This window comes from Bactrocera oleae, chromosome 4, assembly GCF_042242935.1.
Source record: "Bactrocera oleae isolate idBacOlea1 chromosome 4, idBacOlea1, whole genome shotgun sequence".
Classification (NCBI taxonomy): Eukaryota; Metazoa; Arthropoda; class Insecta; order Diptera; family Tephritidae; genus Bactrocera; species Bactrocera oleae.
Genome location: NC_091538.1, coordinates 70,530,608 through 70,546,485, shown reverse-complemented (window position 1 = coordinate 70,546,485; position 15,878 = coordinate 70,530,608). Strand labels below are relative to the sequence as shown.

At 38.2% G+C, this 15,878-nt stretch overlaps 2 protein-coding genes across 6 annotated transcripts; one reads left to right on the top strand and one right to left on the bottom strand.

The window, feature by feature from the left end:
* Positions 1-145: 145 nt before the first annotated feature.
* Sara (Smad anchor for receptor activation) lies at positions 146-7,142 on the bottom strand. Of its 3 annotated transcripts, none has more exons than XM_014247623.3 (10): positions 7,028-7,142; positions 5,172-6,255; positions 3,220-5,029; positions 2,855-3,157; positions 2,288-2,796; positions 1,946-2,219; positions 1,366-1,612; positions 1,185-1,305; positions 943-1,119; positions 146-885 (listed from the first exon to the last, which is right to left on the bottom strand). In XM_014247623.3, exons 2-10 carry the CDS (start codon positions 6,222-6,224, stop codon positions 733-735), a joined length of 4,647 nt encoding a protein of 1,548 aa, XP_014103098.2. In that variant the 5' UTR covers positions 6,225-6,255; positions 7,028-7,142; the 3' UTR covers positions 146-732. The 3 variants fall into 3 exon arrangements, with proteins under 3 accessions (XP_014103098.2, XP_069964446.1, XP_014103090.2); XM_070108345.1 differs by having other exon boundaries at positions 5,172-6,250; positions 7,028-7,117; XM_014247615.3 differs by lacking the exon at positions 7,028-7,142 and adding an exon at positions 6,340-7,020.
* Positions 7,143-7,677: 535 nt separating this feature from the next.
* PTP-ER (Protein tyrosine phosphatase-ERK/Enhancer of Ras1) lies at positions 7,678-15,715 on the top strand. Of its 3 annotated transcripts, none has more exons than XM_014248034.3 (3): positions 7,678-7,992; positions 9,036-12,686; positions 12,742-15,715. In XM_014248034.3, exons 2-3 carry the CDS (start codon positions 9,150-9,152, stop codon positions 14,161-14,163), a joined length of 4,959 nt encoding a protein of 1,652 aa, XP_014103509.2. In that variant the 5' UTR covers positions 7,678-7,992; positions 9,036-9,149; the 3' UTR covers positions 14,164-15,715. The 3 variants fall into 3 exon arrangements, with proteins under 3 accessions (XP_014103509.2, XP_036223217.2, XP_014103501.2); XM_036367324.2 differs by having other exon boundaries at positions 7,678-8,002; XM_014248026.3 differs by lacking the exon at positions 7,678-7,992 and adding an exon at positions 8,015-8,379.
* The last annotated feature ends 163 nt before the right edge of the window (positions 15,716-15,878 follow it).

Here is a 15,878-nt window from a genome sequence, read left to right as displayed (position 1 = left end):
TTGGCCACACTTTGGGTTTCGTTCTCAGTTGTGGACTAAACCTAAATCCCTTGAATAGTTATACAGCCAGTCAAGGAGTTGAATTTGTAATTGCAAGAAAAATTATTTCAGTTTTTGCTTAAAGCCATAAATGAAAGTACACATGTGTTTTTAATATTGTATAATATAGTTTGTTTATATAATTGCTAATAAGATAGGTACTTTATTTCTCATAAAATTTTGTCGTAAAGAAATTAAAATTTCAAATAAAATGAAGATACAATTCGTTTAGTTACATGTTAATCGTTACGCTAAAAACAAATTACACAAAAAAGGTCTCTAACCATCTTAACTACGTATAATCAATATACATACAAGTGTATGTGTGACCCCCTATACCAACAAAATCAGCTTTTAAAGCAGCCTTATTGATAACAGAACCCATGGTTAAACGTCTCAGCGCTGATTAAATGATAATATTTGTTTAACTACGTTCCATAATATTGCCAATTGTCATAACTTAGTTGCCACTCGTATATTTTGATCATAGCTAAGCCATAGCAAGAGTAAAGTAACAAGGTCTTTTGGCCGGCCTACTTTCACAATTTACGAATTTATGGATGTTATGCTACTTCAAGACATAACGCTAACTTTATCGATCAGTTATAGTAATACAGCGTAGAGTTGCGATCCTGTCCACTATATGCAATACTGCCTCACTTATCCAATATTCCCTCTAGTTTATAGTATAGACTAACAATTTAAAATGTAAAAAACTAATTCTAAAATTATTGCATCCTCAATGCCAGACGATTCGCCATGTAATGTCGGTATTAAATTGTCGTCCAAAGCGTTCATATAAAGCGGAGGGAGCTTGTTGCCGCGTGTGCCAGCCTCGTAGCAAACCTGCAAATCATATACATGAAATATTATAAGTATTTTTTGTTTATCTTTAGAATTTACATTCTCTTGATGGAGTGTTGCACGCAAAGCTAGCTTTCGGCTGCCACTTGCTACGAGCAAATCAAGAAAGGGCACCAATGCGACACATGCACTGCGCGCAATTTGTCCTGCCATCCGCGTGATGTCCATGGAAGTGGCTGCCAAGGCAGACTGCGCAGATGTGTACCACTCGTCGTACTGTTCCAAATCGTGTGTATAAATATTTAATATGCACATTTTATTAGCAAAATTTTACTACTCACTTTAAGTATATAAATATCTGTAAGTCGTATAGCGTAGTTTGCATTCGCGTAGTTGAAACTATCGTGCACACGCATACTGGAAATGCCTTCCATTGATTTTTCATCAATGGGTGATTTGACGCTGAAAATTGACATTTATGAATTTAATTCAGCTATTTTATTGTAGTTTTTAGAAATTTACCCAACATTAAAATCTGTGTCATTCTCCACCCATTTGATGCTCACAACCTCAGTTTGCTGATCATCGGCGTCCACCGGACCGCATATTATTTCCACATCTTTTTGATTTTGTAGGGAATTTCGTATTTCTTCCATTTTACTTGGTAATATTTGCACCATCAATCCATCTTCGACGATGCTACATTTGCCAGAGAGACCACTCGTACTTTTCAAAGACTCGTTTAACACGAAGAAACTAGCGCCAGTCACTTTTAATGGAAATAGAATATCACAAATGAAAAGCTTAATTAAATAAGCATTTTACAACAACAAGAATTTAATAATGATTATTAACAAGATTTATAAGTATTTTTACGACGAAAAACATAAATTATATTAAAAAAAAAACAAAACTATATAAAAGTTTTATAAAATAATTATATTATACAATTTTTTATAAAATTAATTATACGAATAAAATGATGTATGTATATAAATAAATTATTACATAAATGGGTAAAATATTTAATCAATATAACCTTAAGCGTCATGCTTTTGTTTATTTAAATATAAATGCGAGCATTCACTTTGCCTCGTCTCACCTTTGCGTGGCTGCCCTTGTATATTGATAGCTTGCGTTGAATATGCATACATTTCGGTGCCCATGTCATTGACGTTTTGCATGCACACCAAATGTCCGTCCGCAGTTTTCGAAAAGTTTCCACCAAACGCTAATATATGATCGCTGGCATTTTTAATTGCTTTAATGACGTCATCCTGTCGATTACGTGGTATCATTACCGTCGTTTGTCTATCCTCCATATGTATGTACATGCCCTTTATACATGGCAATGTATATGAATAATTGCGAAAATCCTGAAATAGATAAACAAATGTTGCACACCCACAAAAAAAATTGACGCATAGACAACAATCTTACTCACCGCCAGGAAATTGATTATAGTCTGCGCTATTTCGGCATAAACTGATTCGCGATTACGTATAGAGATGTGCGGGCAGGGATAGTAGCGATATTGCGCGCCCAATCGCAACATTAAGCGTAGTGGAAATACTTTGGCCCACGGCACTTCGTAGCGATGTATGAGTATGCCTATGAGAAAAGGCTGCTCCGGCACTAATACATCTTGCAAACATTGAAATGTAGCGCGTATGAAGATGAAACCACCATAATCACGCGTTCCCAGAAAATTACTCGATCGTGGGCTAGTATAAGACAGTTCGGCAATTGGATTGCCCAACTCGGCATCACGATAAATCTCATATAGATGAACAAAGATGTCCTTTGGTATTGGCGACGCAGTAGTGTCTTTACTGATCAACGAGTTAGTCGATTGTGGTTCAAGTTCCAATAGAATAATAAGCTCATCGTTACCAACATGATGCATGCCACATGTGCTGAAGTTGATAACGGTGCGATTCATGCAGCATTTTACTGTATATTGAAAAAATAAATTTAGGCACTTCTCGAAACTAAAACTATTTTTACTTACGATTCAATATTTTCACATCTACGAACAAATTCTTTTCCAATGCAAATCTAAGCGTTTCGCTTCGGAGCCGCTCCACGAGTTCCTGGTTGTTCTGCACTTCCTTGAAGTCAAAATCACAGTTGCTTTCGTCTTTGCGCACATAAATTGGTGGCAAAGTGTTATTGTCACCCGCTGGAATGAAGCAGCCATTTTCGTCGCTACCCGAAGGTGGCAGACGTTTGGGTCGCGAAATTGCAGCCGCATCTGCTACCTTACTGCTACTATTGGAGCTTTTCGTTTTATTTGTTACTGATTTCGTTGATTCTATGGAAAATGGCGAAACATGTAAGCACAAGCTCAAATTTCATATTTCGTTTCGTTCTCACCTTTATCATCGTCTTGCACTGCTGCCATTGTTGCCGCCGCAGCCATTGGTGGTATGGAACCGCGGAACAGCGATGCCACTAATCCCATTGTTGTTGCATCACTATTACTACTGCTTGCGCTGGGTTGTGTGCGCACCGGTGTAGGTGGTTTATTGACTGCACCGCTGCTGCCCCTTGATTTATCACTCTGCTGATGCGCTCCACGTCGCGCATGTTTCGCTTCTGTCCACTGATGCTCCATGCTAGCCAAGTCACTGCCGGGCGCTATTCCATCACTAAACATAACGCTTTTCCGCTTGCGAGTTTTCTTGGTGCCATCACCACCGCCGTTCGATGAATTCGAAGAATAGCTACTGCCTTCTTTTTTAAGCACACCCACTGGCACAATAACCGATGGTGGCTGTATGTTCTGTGTATTCACCTGCCGGTAGGGCGGTATGGTGGAACAGTACTCCATGGGATTATTCGGATTTGGTGAACGCACTTGGCCTTCTGTTTGATCAGCTGTTACATTGGTATTTGCAGCTGCTGCTGATGCAACATCATTATCCACGCCAGCATTGACCTCACTACCAATTGCGCCGCCACCCTGTTGCCTTTGGTTAAGTATAAGAAAACATTGTAAGCAAACACGTGATTCGGCGGTGCTACTGAGAAACTCCAATTTGAATTTTTGAGAACAACAAACGGAGCAAAGTACTTTGCCGCAAGCACGACAGTGGTGACGTCGTTTAATCATGGTGAATTTAGCGTGGCACTGCATGCAACCGGTAGCCATATTGTCTGGCACCCAAATTGGAGGCACTTTACCTAGATTCGCGTATGGATCACTGTAACCTGTGGCCTCAGCCACTTCGTTAATGGCGCCGATTTCCTCTTCTGGCGAACCGATTGGAGTTGAATTCGTACCACTTGTATTTGGCGCATTTGTATTGGTATTCTCCATGTGCATCGTTGTATTTTGCATTGTGTGTGTGCCAGGTGGCGTTTGGCCTGCATTTTCATATAAGTTAGACTGTATCGTAGGCAAATTAAGTGATGTTGGGCGTTGTGGTCGTTGCGCAGCACCTTCACTGTAAGCACCCTCATCTGTACTACCACTTTCATCGTCTGTATTTTCCGCAGAATTTTTAACTAAATAATCGACGGTACCGGTTGTAACTTCTTCGTCGCTGATTCGTTCGCCCCCAATGACGCCTCCCTCTAAGGAACACTCCGAACCAGTATACGAAGATGCAACGGAATTAGATGATGGCATCATATTCGTGTCAACATGCGCTGCTGCTGCGGAATGCGCACGTAATTCAGAAAACTCAACAGTGGATGCCTGTGAAAAACTGTCCGCATTAAGACAATCACTACTGACACAGCCCTCTGCCACCTCAGCGCCATTATTCCCTGCTACGCTAGTACTACTAGCAACATTGACGTCGCATTGAAGATCTGATTCCACGTTTTTCGTTGTTGACTTTGTTGGCGTAAATGCAACAACATTTTCAGCCTCTTTTGAAATTATAGCTGTTGACTGCGGCTGAGGGGGAGAGTTATGATTTATTGAAACATTAAATTTAGGCACAACGTCAGCCCCGCTAACATCATCGATGTCCATCTCCTGTAACATGCTATCCAGTTCTGTATCAGAGATTTCGTCCATGGTTGAACCAAATGTTATAGGTTGCTGTAGTACTTTTATTGGTAGCGGTTTAGGTGGCGGAACATCATATTCAAGATTTTTGCCTGCAATTTTCTCATCAATTGCTTCACCTGCAGGTTTCGCTTTGTTAAAATCATCGGTACCAAGAGGGGTAGACTATAATCATATACGGAATATATTAAAGAAATTTTTATATTTATGTACATATGAATATCGCGGTTTTCATTATATGATTGATAGTAAAAATAAAAAATAGAGTTTTTTTTTACTAACATAAAAATAAAGTTACACAACTCACTTCCGAATTTTCAATTTGTCCAGTTTCACGCTGCTGGCTTAATGGCGAGTTACTCGTAGTCTCCGACAAATCCTCCAATACGTTTTGCAAAACCGATGATACGGTGGGTAAATTAAGTTGAGAATTTCCGGTTGCCAATGATATGGATGACAAACCTACAGCTATATCTTCTATTCCCCCTGTACTTTCAACTTGCGGTGCACTCAATAAGTCGCTCTCCTTTCCATCATCCACTATCTCTTCATCTGTCATTGCACCCTGCTCCTCATCATCCTCATCATCTGGCTCAGTTACGTTTGGATGTACAGGCAATAAAGCATCCCGATCCTCACTTGCGCACTCTTCATCAGGGGTTAGCGGAGCTGAGTGTTCGTCAGTAGTGGAAACAATACCAGGAGATGGACCTGACGAGAATGTCGATGACGATGAAGTGGTCAAGGAGTCTGACGACAGTGGACTGTTATCACCTATTTCATTCTCTTCATAACCAACTCTACGAAGATGTCTATTATTTTCAGTAAATTTGTGCAAGTCGTCACTTGCCTCTTCTTCATCTTCTGCATCAACCTCGTACAATTTGCTATGAGCTATGCTACTATCACTTCGCGCATCTATTGTTTTCACAACCATATCATTATTGAATGTGTTTTCTTGCATTTGATTCGTTGCCAAATTGTCAGATATGACACCATCAACAAACTCATTTTCATTTGAAATCATCTCCAAATCCTGTTTCGGCTTCGCTACGTCTGATATAAGACGACACTCTTCATCATATCGCTGAGCCGGAGCAGTCTCCAGTGATTCTACATTTTTTTGATAGTCATCTAAGCTGTTAAATACCTGGGAGACACCTACAAATCCACTTTTGTGAGTAGAGCTATTTAAACTAACCAATGCACATCCATTATCCCCTTTAGATGGATGGTTAGACGATTCGGCATCATTTTGTGCTGTCGTCGTAATCAAAGCGGATATAGATCTATTGTGTTCATCTGCGGCCTCTCGCAATTCCAAATTGTCTAAAACTTGGTCTATATCCACTAGATCCATTTCAATGTTAAGTTCGTTGTTGCCATCTAACCTGTGGAATAAGCAATTATCATCATAAATCTTTTAGCAATTAATAAAAACAAGATATTGCAGCTGCGATTATGAATCGAAATACCGTCAAATTAACACATTGGGCATCACATCGGAACACAACGCAATGATTGCAGAATTTCGGCCGCTTGTGATATTTGAATGGTAGTAATTCAAAAACTCAGAATAATTGCCAAAAGTTCTTAATTTATTCTTTTGTAAGTCATAACAGATGTTAATCAGTTTTGCAAACTATTTACACATATTTAGGTATATGTACAATAAAAAAAATATTCCATCCGCATCACATTGTACTATGTGCCTATAAAATCATTAATTAGTCCAGCAGTCAGCCCCCGCATCCATGTAGGCATAAATATCACACCTACAGCACCTTTTCAAAAACGGTTCTAATATCATTTGTGTCCAGTTTATATGTATCTACGTATGTAAACAAAATCATATTGGATTAACTTTTTCAAAATCATGAATGCGGTGCAGTTTAGGAGGTAGGAAAAATCTATTTATTCCGAAGGGCCTAGCTTTTATTGCTGCGCGATTCCATTCTGTTGATGAATCATCTTTTCACTGTTTTTCTATTATTTACAAATTTTTCAATACACTCAGCTGTGCAAATTATCAAACATTACAAAGGTCTCTATACAATTTCCTAACTCCTCCAGTGAAGCTTTCACTTTATTGCCGACGGAATTGTTTCAACTTTGTTAATATATGTTTACATTTAATAGGAATCGTTATTACCGACTACATACCCTTAAATGTTTAAAAAGATTGACTTTCAGCTGGCGAATTTAGCGTAGCAAATTAATTTCTAAATCTGTGATATTAAACAAAAAAATGCACTTGTATCTGCAGATAAAGAACAGGGTTGTAGTTTCAAATTCTCGAAAAAAAAGTATTTTTAATACACTCAAATAAAATAGATTCCTGTTTTTATACGAAATTGATAAGTATTTTATTAAGTACATACAAATTTAATAACATTAGAAAAACTTCATTCATAAGAGATGTACACAGATATAACTTTAATTTATCAAATATATAATTAAGCCCTATAGACTTGATTTCATATATAATAAGTAACAAAATTTATGAACCGAATATAGATATATTATTGAAAATGGATTTGTTATTTACTTTCTGACTTGGAATTTCATTTGCTTGAGAATCTGCAAATACTAACCACTTGAGTTAAATATACATTGTATGATTGTATATAACTTTTAAACTAATATTTCTTTACTCATCATACTTTTGTATTCATGCATTTCTCAATAGTAACCGATGTTGATTCGGTTAATGAGCCGACTAACTCTAGTTACCATACTAGAGCAAAACTGTCAAGTTACAGATACAATCATAAGACAACCTTGGCAACTCTGCAATTTGTATCTAGATATTCTGTGCACCCGAAATTTAGTTCACTATTGTGTATATTAGTGATTTTTCGCTCCTGCCGTTTTTCAGTACGCCATTCAAAAATAAGAAAAATTTCATAAATACAGACTACTCAATCAATTTTTTTGGTGTTAATTTATGCAAATAACATATCCACACGACAACCTTTCTTGGCCCTTGTAACAAACATAGAGGAAATGTGAAGAGATTCACAATTGGAAAAGTGCAACACTGAGATCTCCAAATGTGTTTTCAATTAACTTCAACATGGAAACCAATTGTCCTGCTTATGAAGCGCCTGGATTAAATCAAATAATGGGTATTAAATAGTAAATATACAGATATGTTTTCAATTTATGGCGTACAAAACAATCGATAGGCAGTATGCAAGTGCAGATGTGGCTTAGTTTAAATGTACAACGTAGAAAGCAACACAAAAAATATATACCTAAACAGAAATAGAAAATGCGAAAATAGAAATAAAATCTGAACGAAAAAGAAGTTGTAAACTGTATGGAGCAATAACGTGCCTATTTCCTCTCACCCTTATGTAAAAATAGAAATAAATAATAATAGATTAGGTATATGCATATGAACGCATATGTGATAGGTAATTGTGATTGGTGAAAGTCCTTCCGGTACACTGCACAAGATGATGTGTGCTAGTCATTAGCTTTTATGGCTCCACTACGGTTCCACTTTGAAGGTAACTAGGCTAATATTTATATAAAAAGAACAATATCCATGAAATATGTAACGGATTGTTTATGTAGGCATGATATTGTGTTATTTATGCGTGTTTAACTTTAATGCAGACACCCCATCATGCAAAATGAAAGAACGAAAATATGTTGTTGCTGATCGAATTTCTACAATATCCTAAAAAAGAACACTTTTGATTGATACAAATGTAATATCGAAAATCAGACAAGTTCAATTAAACCGTGTACTCACCGAATATGAGGAGCTCACTTTGTTTATAATAGTGTATATGCTGGGCTACAAAAATATTTTCCTCATTTAAAAACATTATTAAATCCATAGAGAAGACCACACTCAAAACAACAATTTTTAATGTTAACAAACATTTTTTTACGTTTTGTTAATAAATCTGCCACTGGTGTTAGATACTTAAAATCGGTCTAATGGGGTCTGTTTATTTGGTTTTTCGATTGTGTATTTTTGGCCTTGAGTATTTACTTTATTTTATTTTTGAGATCTAATGTTTGAAATGTTAATTAATTAATTAAAAGAGTAAAAAGGGGTATTGAAAAAGAGATGGACATTCATAATTAGTATAATATCCAATTTTTCTTCGTCTTATTGTTTATTGTTTACTAAAATTTTCTAATATTCTTACAGCTATAAGTTCTGACCTCTTTGATATTCGAACAACTATAGTGGCAAAGATATTAGGAATCGTCGCTAATAAATAGAAAAGCCTAACAACATATTTTATTACACTGTAATAATAATATGGAAAATTTTAAAAACAACAATCGACCAACAACAACGTTGCAACAACAACATCAACATGGAGCTTCTGTTTCTGCTGTAAAAATGAGTAGTAATAGTAAATGCGTGACACCAGTTCCTTCAGAGCAGCCACGTGGATCCTTTTTTGAATACACACCACCTATAGCCGATGTGCCAACGGACTATGATGATATTAGTAGCAACAAGAGCACGCCCTATTACACGCCATTAGAATTTATCCATGGTACCTTTGAGTTTCCTTCGCCCACAAAATTGGAACACATGGAAGATATTGTGGAGTTGCATTGTTCATCGCCACCTGCGTCCGAACAAACGGAAATTGTTTTACAAAGAAAAACTCCCACGCCAACTCACGCCGCTACGTCACGTTCATTGGCAGGAGCTAGGCAACAGTTATCCAACAGTACCTCGCCGGTGGTGTCGCGAAAATTAAGACGATTTTCTCTATACGAAAGAAGATCGTGTTCGCCGCAACAGCTTTTAATAAAAAATGCGGTGTCAGCTTCTATGGATAGCAGTACAGAATGTGTGGCCGCCATGGCAGATAAAGAGAATGCTAAACCTTTATATAGATCAGGAATGGCTATGACGGAAAGGAGAGATCCGCATCTACGTTCAAATAGTGGCAATAGTTCTCCAATTGCCCTATTGGAGTCTGATGCAGTTTCACCAAAGATACACGATATTAGTACGGCTGGCGGTAGCAGCAGTAGCACTCGGCTGCCTTGTTCCCCCAAATTGTTGGCATCGTTAAATAATCTGAATTTAACTGGTTCTCCACTTGGCTTAATTAGTTCTGCGGGATATAAAAATGGCAACTACTTTAAATTTCCAGAGATTGATCAAGTGGTACATGAGCAATCTTCTGATCTACCAACTGAGGATACCTCCGCTTGTGTATGTGACAATCAACAAACTCGAAGCAGCAGACAACGGAGCAATGGAACCAGTAAAGAACGCCAAAAATCAGTTTCCTCTAATAGTAATTTAAATACATGTTTAAATAGCATTGGTCAAGAGCAAGCGCGAAACGATACATCGACAACTTCAACGTCCACAAAGCCAAGTGCAATATCTTCAACTGCAGCTGATGGTAAGAAAAATCGGAAAAATAAGAATAATTTGACTATAAAAATTACTGATGTGCCCTGTACTATAATCGGACCAAGTGGGACCGTACCGACCTCTCCTTCTCCTTCGTCAAAGCCAAAAACACCAACTATCAAAAATACCAAAGAGAAAGCACTGTCACTTGACTCAGCAGCAAAGGAAACAGAACTAACAATTATAGTTTCATCTGGTGGGCGAAACAGTTCTCATGCTAGTTGTGATGAGATTGATGCTCAAACGCTCCCCCGTGGCTATCTTCCGCTGCAACAATTTATGCCACGTAGCGTGAGTGGCGCGCGTTTTGAGCGTATTACTGGTGATCGCTCTTTGCGAATTCCATCGGCGGCCGCAAGCAATCGTTCCACCTCACTGTCACAATTGGCACTGCTTGGCGATGGTATAATTGCTACACATGGCCATCGTCAAACTCAATCCCTATGTCCAAGTAGTACTACGTCTTCATTAAAAACACCACTGAGCGGTAGTAGTTTTCCTCGGACACCGCGTCGTCGTTTACCCGGCGGTGGTAGCATGAGCAGCAATACGTCTACTGAATGGTTGGCGGCCTATCATCGCAATCGAAACTCTGCCGACGTTTATGCTACTGTTGCAGGAGAATCTGAGTTAACTGAACACTCGCAAGTCGATGTCGACACGGTGGTCGTTCTACAGGAAGAGACCGACAATGGAGGAAGGACAGGTAATAACAACACATTGCTGTCAGCACCAACGCTGTCTCTCACACCACATCGCGGTATCCATAAGCATAACGCCATGTTACACGCATCAAATACGAATTTAAAAACTCTTCCTGAATTCCTAACATTAGTCGAATTTTCCACAACGACGAATGCATCTAGTACACATCAACCGCATAAACAAAAGTCTATGGAGTTGCCCAGCAGTACGATGCGCGCTAAACCGATTTCATCAGCTTCTTCCACTAATTTGCTACAGCGTCGTGGTTCCAATCATAGCCTAACACTGAATCTGCACGGTTCGTGCAGTAATTTACTTGGTAATTGTCGCAGCGGCTTAAGTGTATCTAACTATAGTCTTGGTCCCGCCGTTAGTAATTCCACAACAAACTTAAATTCGAAATCAAGTTGCAATATAGATTTAAGTGGTGCGCCCATTATTACACAGCCACATGCTCACGCTACACCGACACAAGGTGCCAAACAGAGCCTCTTCCGACGACGCGGCTCCAATCAAAGTCTTACGCTAACAAGTCTAACAGCAGCCTCATGCGGAAATCTCAACACATACGCCAGCCAACATTCGCTGAATAAGGTTACACGCACTTCTTCATTTATCACACAAACTCAGAACACCACGAGTAATGCTACGACAAAGCGTGGGCTTTTGGAAAGACGCGGCTCCAATCAGAGCCTCACATTGAACATGGGTAGTTCATTTGGCGGAATTGGCACCGAAAGACAAGTGCACGCTAGCAGTAGTCTCTTTTTGGGTGACGCATGTGCCGAGGAATGCGATATGAGTGCATTACAATCGAAGCCATCCTGCTGTGCACCGCCCACACCGCATAGGAGATTTTTCAGTAGCGAAAGTCTGAATCGCGGTTCCACACCCTTTGCAGATTTGAATCAAGCTCACCGACGAAACGCTAAGCAAGTGTGTTTTGGTTCAGTATCAGATCTTAAGCCAAGCGCCAGTATGTCTTTGGACTGTGGCGTTAACGGTGGCGTTGGCGCTGGCACTGGCAGCCAACAACAATTGGGCGAGTTGCGGCGTGATAGCTTCAATTTTCAGGATAGCACTGTGTGTTCATGCACTGGTGTACGAAACATTATGACGCGTCCGTTGTCTCCGCAGAGTACTAGTGAAGAGTTCAAAATCTACTTAGCCAATATACAGATGCTACAGAATGCTTCCAATGCACTTAATCAGCTTGATTTAATTAAACTGAATTACATTTTCGACAACAGCTATGCGTCCCATAACAAAAGCTTAGCGGAACAAGCGGTGCCAATGTTAAGTGTGCGCGCCAATAAAGAGGCTGAAACACCACCGGGCATACGAGTAGCTACTTCTGAAGACTGCGAAGTGGCTGAGCGTTATTTGGCAGCTGTAGAGTCGGTGCTCACAACGATACGACCAGACGATGATGAGCAAAAGCGAATCTTCTGCGATTTGCATAAGGAGTTTTGGGATCTTCCGTTGAATCACCAAGAGAAACCGATGGTATTTGGCTCGCAGGCTAAGAATCGCTACAAAACAATTTTACCAAATGAAAACTCGCGCGTGTTGCTGGAGAAAGAAGGGAAACAGCTGGCTGAATTGGTCGAAGATATTCGAGAAGAACATGCAGACCTAGCCGAACACATATCACGGCAACTACACATATCCGACGAAGTTCCCTATATCAATGCAAATTACATAAAGGTTGGTTAGTGTAATTTAAATTTGTTTTTATAATATTAATGTTTGTATCTCGTAGGGTCCGGACTACACATCAAAGTGTTATGTGGCCACGCAGGGGCCCTTGCCGAACACGATATTCGAATTCTGGCTAATGGTATACCAGAATACTCGTCGATATTTTCAAACCACCGATAATAAAGCGGGAACGATACAATATTATCAAAAAGTCATAATGCTCACGAATTTCGCCGAAAATAATCGACAAAAATGTGCCGTCTATTTTCCCATCGATCTAAACGAAATATTCGTAACGACCAGTTGGCAAGAGTTCGTTGCACCCACTGCAGCGGCGGCGGATTTTTTTAACGCATATTTGTTGCCAAACGAAAGTACTCCACCTCCGCTAAACTTGGCTGATGGCGGTACAGAGCCTGAATCACACATTGGCATCGAATACTATCAGGCCGAAGTTAGCGAGGAACTGCAACCATTTCTACCATCGATGCGTGGCAATTACTTCGTTATCAAAAACATTGGGATCGTACGTAAGAACGGTTTCTCGATACGTAAACTGGTCATTTTGTATTGCATCAATGTCGGCGCTAATACTGAGGAGTCCAGTGCTGGCAATCGCAATACCAAATTGTTAATCAATCGTTTGTACTGTTATCATTATTGGTATCCCGATTGGCCTGACCACCGCTCACCACGCGACATCAATACATTGCTCGACATTTGTTTACACATACTTAATCTTGGCAAATGCGAGTCGGAATTTGATTCCTTCGAAATAGACGATGACGACAATGACGTTATTTCGGTGCTACAACCGCAGTCAATGCATGCTTCGCATATTGCAGCACAATCGGTAGATTTGTATCAACAGGATATATTCAATGCCATGCAGCCACTGCCAGTCATACATTGCTCTGCAGGCATCGGACGCACTGGATGCCTAACAGCCATACTAAATGCTGTTCGTCAGCTACGACAATCATTCGCCTATTCACTAACTACAATGGCCGCAGAGGCAAGCAAAAGACAGGAGAGCAGCGCTGGCGCTGGCGGCGAATTGGACGCACAAACGCTCCTCAGCCCTGTTGATTTTGAATTGCCTGTCCGGTTCGTGACAGAAGCGCAGCGCGCTATTATAACGCCGAACGGGGTAATCGACACTGAGAGCAGTTTCACACGCAACACGCTCTACTACATTAATTACATACTGAGACGTAAACAGCAGCAACAAAGTGACGACGCTGAGCATAAGGATAACCACGAAATTGAGGGATTAACAGCTGAAGCGGAGTCGTTACCTTGGTCGTTGCCAGCTATAAATGATTTACCAAAAATTCCCGATATTTTTGTCGATGTGCTGGGTATTGTCTGCAATTTGCGTCTTCAACGCGGTGGAATGGTACAAAATTCGGAGCAGTATGAATTAATACATCGAGCTATTTGTCTATATTTGAAGCGTACATTTGCGTTGAAGCGTTTCTAAGCTCAAAAACGTAAGATAATTAAAAATAATAATATTTAGCAATATATTTGCAGCATACTAGCAAGTAGCACTCCAATGCTAAGTTTACGTAATAAGTAACTAGCGCAAATGCGTATCGAATAGCATGCTAAAGATGTTGACCGTTAGCAAATGCATTTGTATGTAACATAATTATAATTATTAGTTTTGATAACCGAGCAACTCTGTTGAAGACGGAGTATTATAGCTTTTCAATTTGCATTACTATTTATTATTATTTTTCTTTAAGACTACATATAAGCGCATTAATTTAAATACGTTTTTACTTCGCTGATTTAATCAAATGAATTATTTCAAAGCCAGTTAGCTTTATATTGTCAGTGTGCAAGTTGAGAAGCGAAAAACTGGAAAAAGCAATCTCAATAAATCGAAAGTCATTTTTAGATCGACTTATAAACACTTTTCTGAATCGGGAAGGATTCAATGTTGAAATATTATGTTTTTTATATTATGCCCAAATTCGGTTACGCATTCATTTAAATAAACAGTACATAGGTATTTACCTTAAAATGCAATTAAGCATACTTGAACAGCTGTGTCCAAACACCAAAAACAGATTTGAAAAAAAGAAAAAAAAATGTAAAAACCGTTTATATAATAATAATATTAGAAATTGCGCGTAATTTAAGTATATTTTAAAAATCGATTTTTTCAACAAACGCATTTTAGAATCAGAATAATTCTACGGCATTGATTCGACAAAATTTTGTTTGCTTTTACGCAAATGTACGTGAATATGAGCCACGACCCTGGTGGCGCATAAGAATGCCTAAAAAAAACTTAGCGTAATAAGCCATCACAACAACAACAAAAAATTTAACACAAAAATTTCAAATATTATTAAATGTAATTGTTGCTAGTATAAATGTATGTATGTATGAATTGTACGCATATTAGATAAATGAAACTCGAAATTAGTGAATAATATTTTTTGCAACTTTCAATTTGCATATGTATGTATATATGTATTTGTGTATGTGTATGTTGTAAAATATAGGTTTTTGTACGCGTTTGGTTTATACGCTTTAAAATATAAATGCAATCCAATTCGATTCGATTAAATTCGAAACACGGTGACTCCAAAAATAATTTTTAATGAATTACTGCAATTAAATTCTAATTAAAATCACATGTAGTAAATCAATCAAAGCCAAATACAGAATGATACACATTAAATTTAAATTTTAAAAAGTATATATGTATAATTATTTAAAATATATGGCATTAAAATAAAAATGTAGTAGTAAGTTATATACCATACATTTTTTTAAATTCATAATTACTTTTCACATGACGATTTTTAAACGTCCGTTACAATAAGTTGTACACATCGGCAGCAAAATTTCGAGTTTATTTGTCTCATCGGTAATTTTCCCTAAACAATAAATTAAGTTTCGATAATTTATATTTTATAAGCAAACAGAATTTTTTTAAATAGTCTCTAAGCGAATGGACTAGTCAAATAACTGAATAAATATTTAATTAGAAAATATATGTACATGATCGTTTAAAAGTACAATGTATGCACAAATTTCTTCATCAAATTTATTTTATAAAACTTAAGGTAATTATTGCTTTGGGTCACATTTACTTGACATCTGATTCTTATTTACTTTATTTTACTCTGAATAGGGGTTATTAGAAGATATTGTTCAGGTAGGACCACTATAGCATAT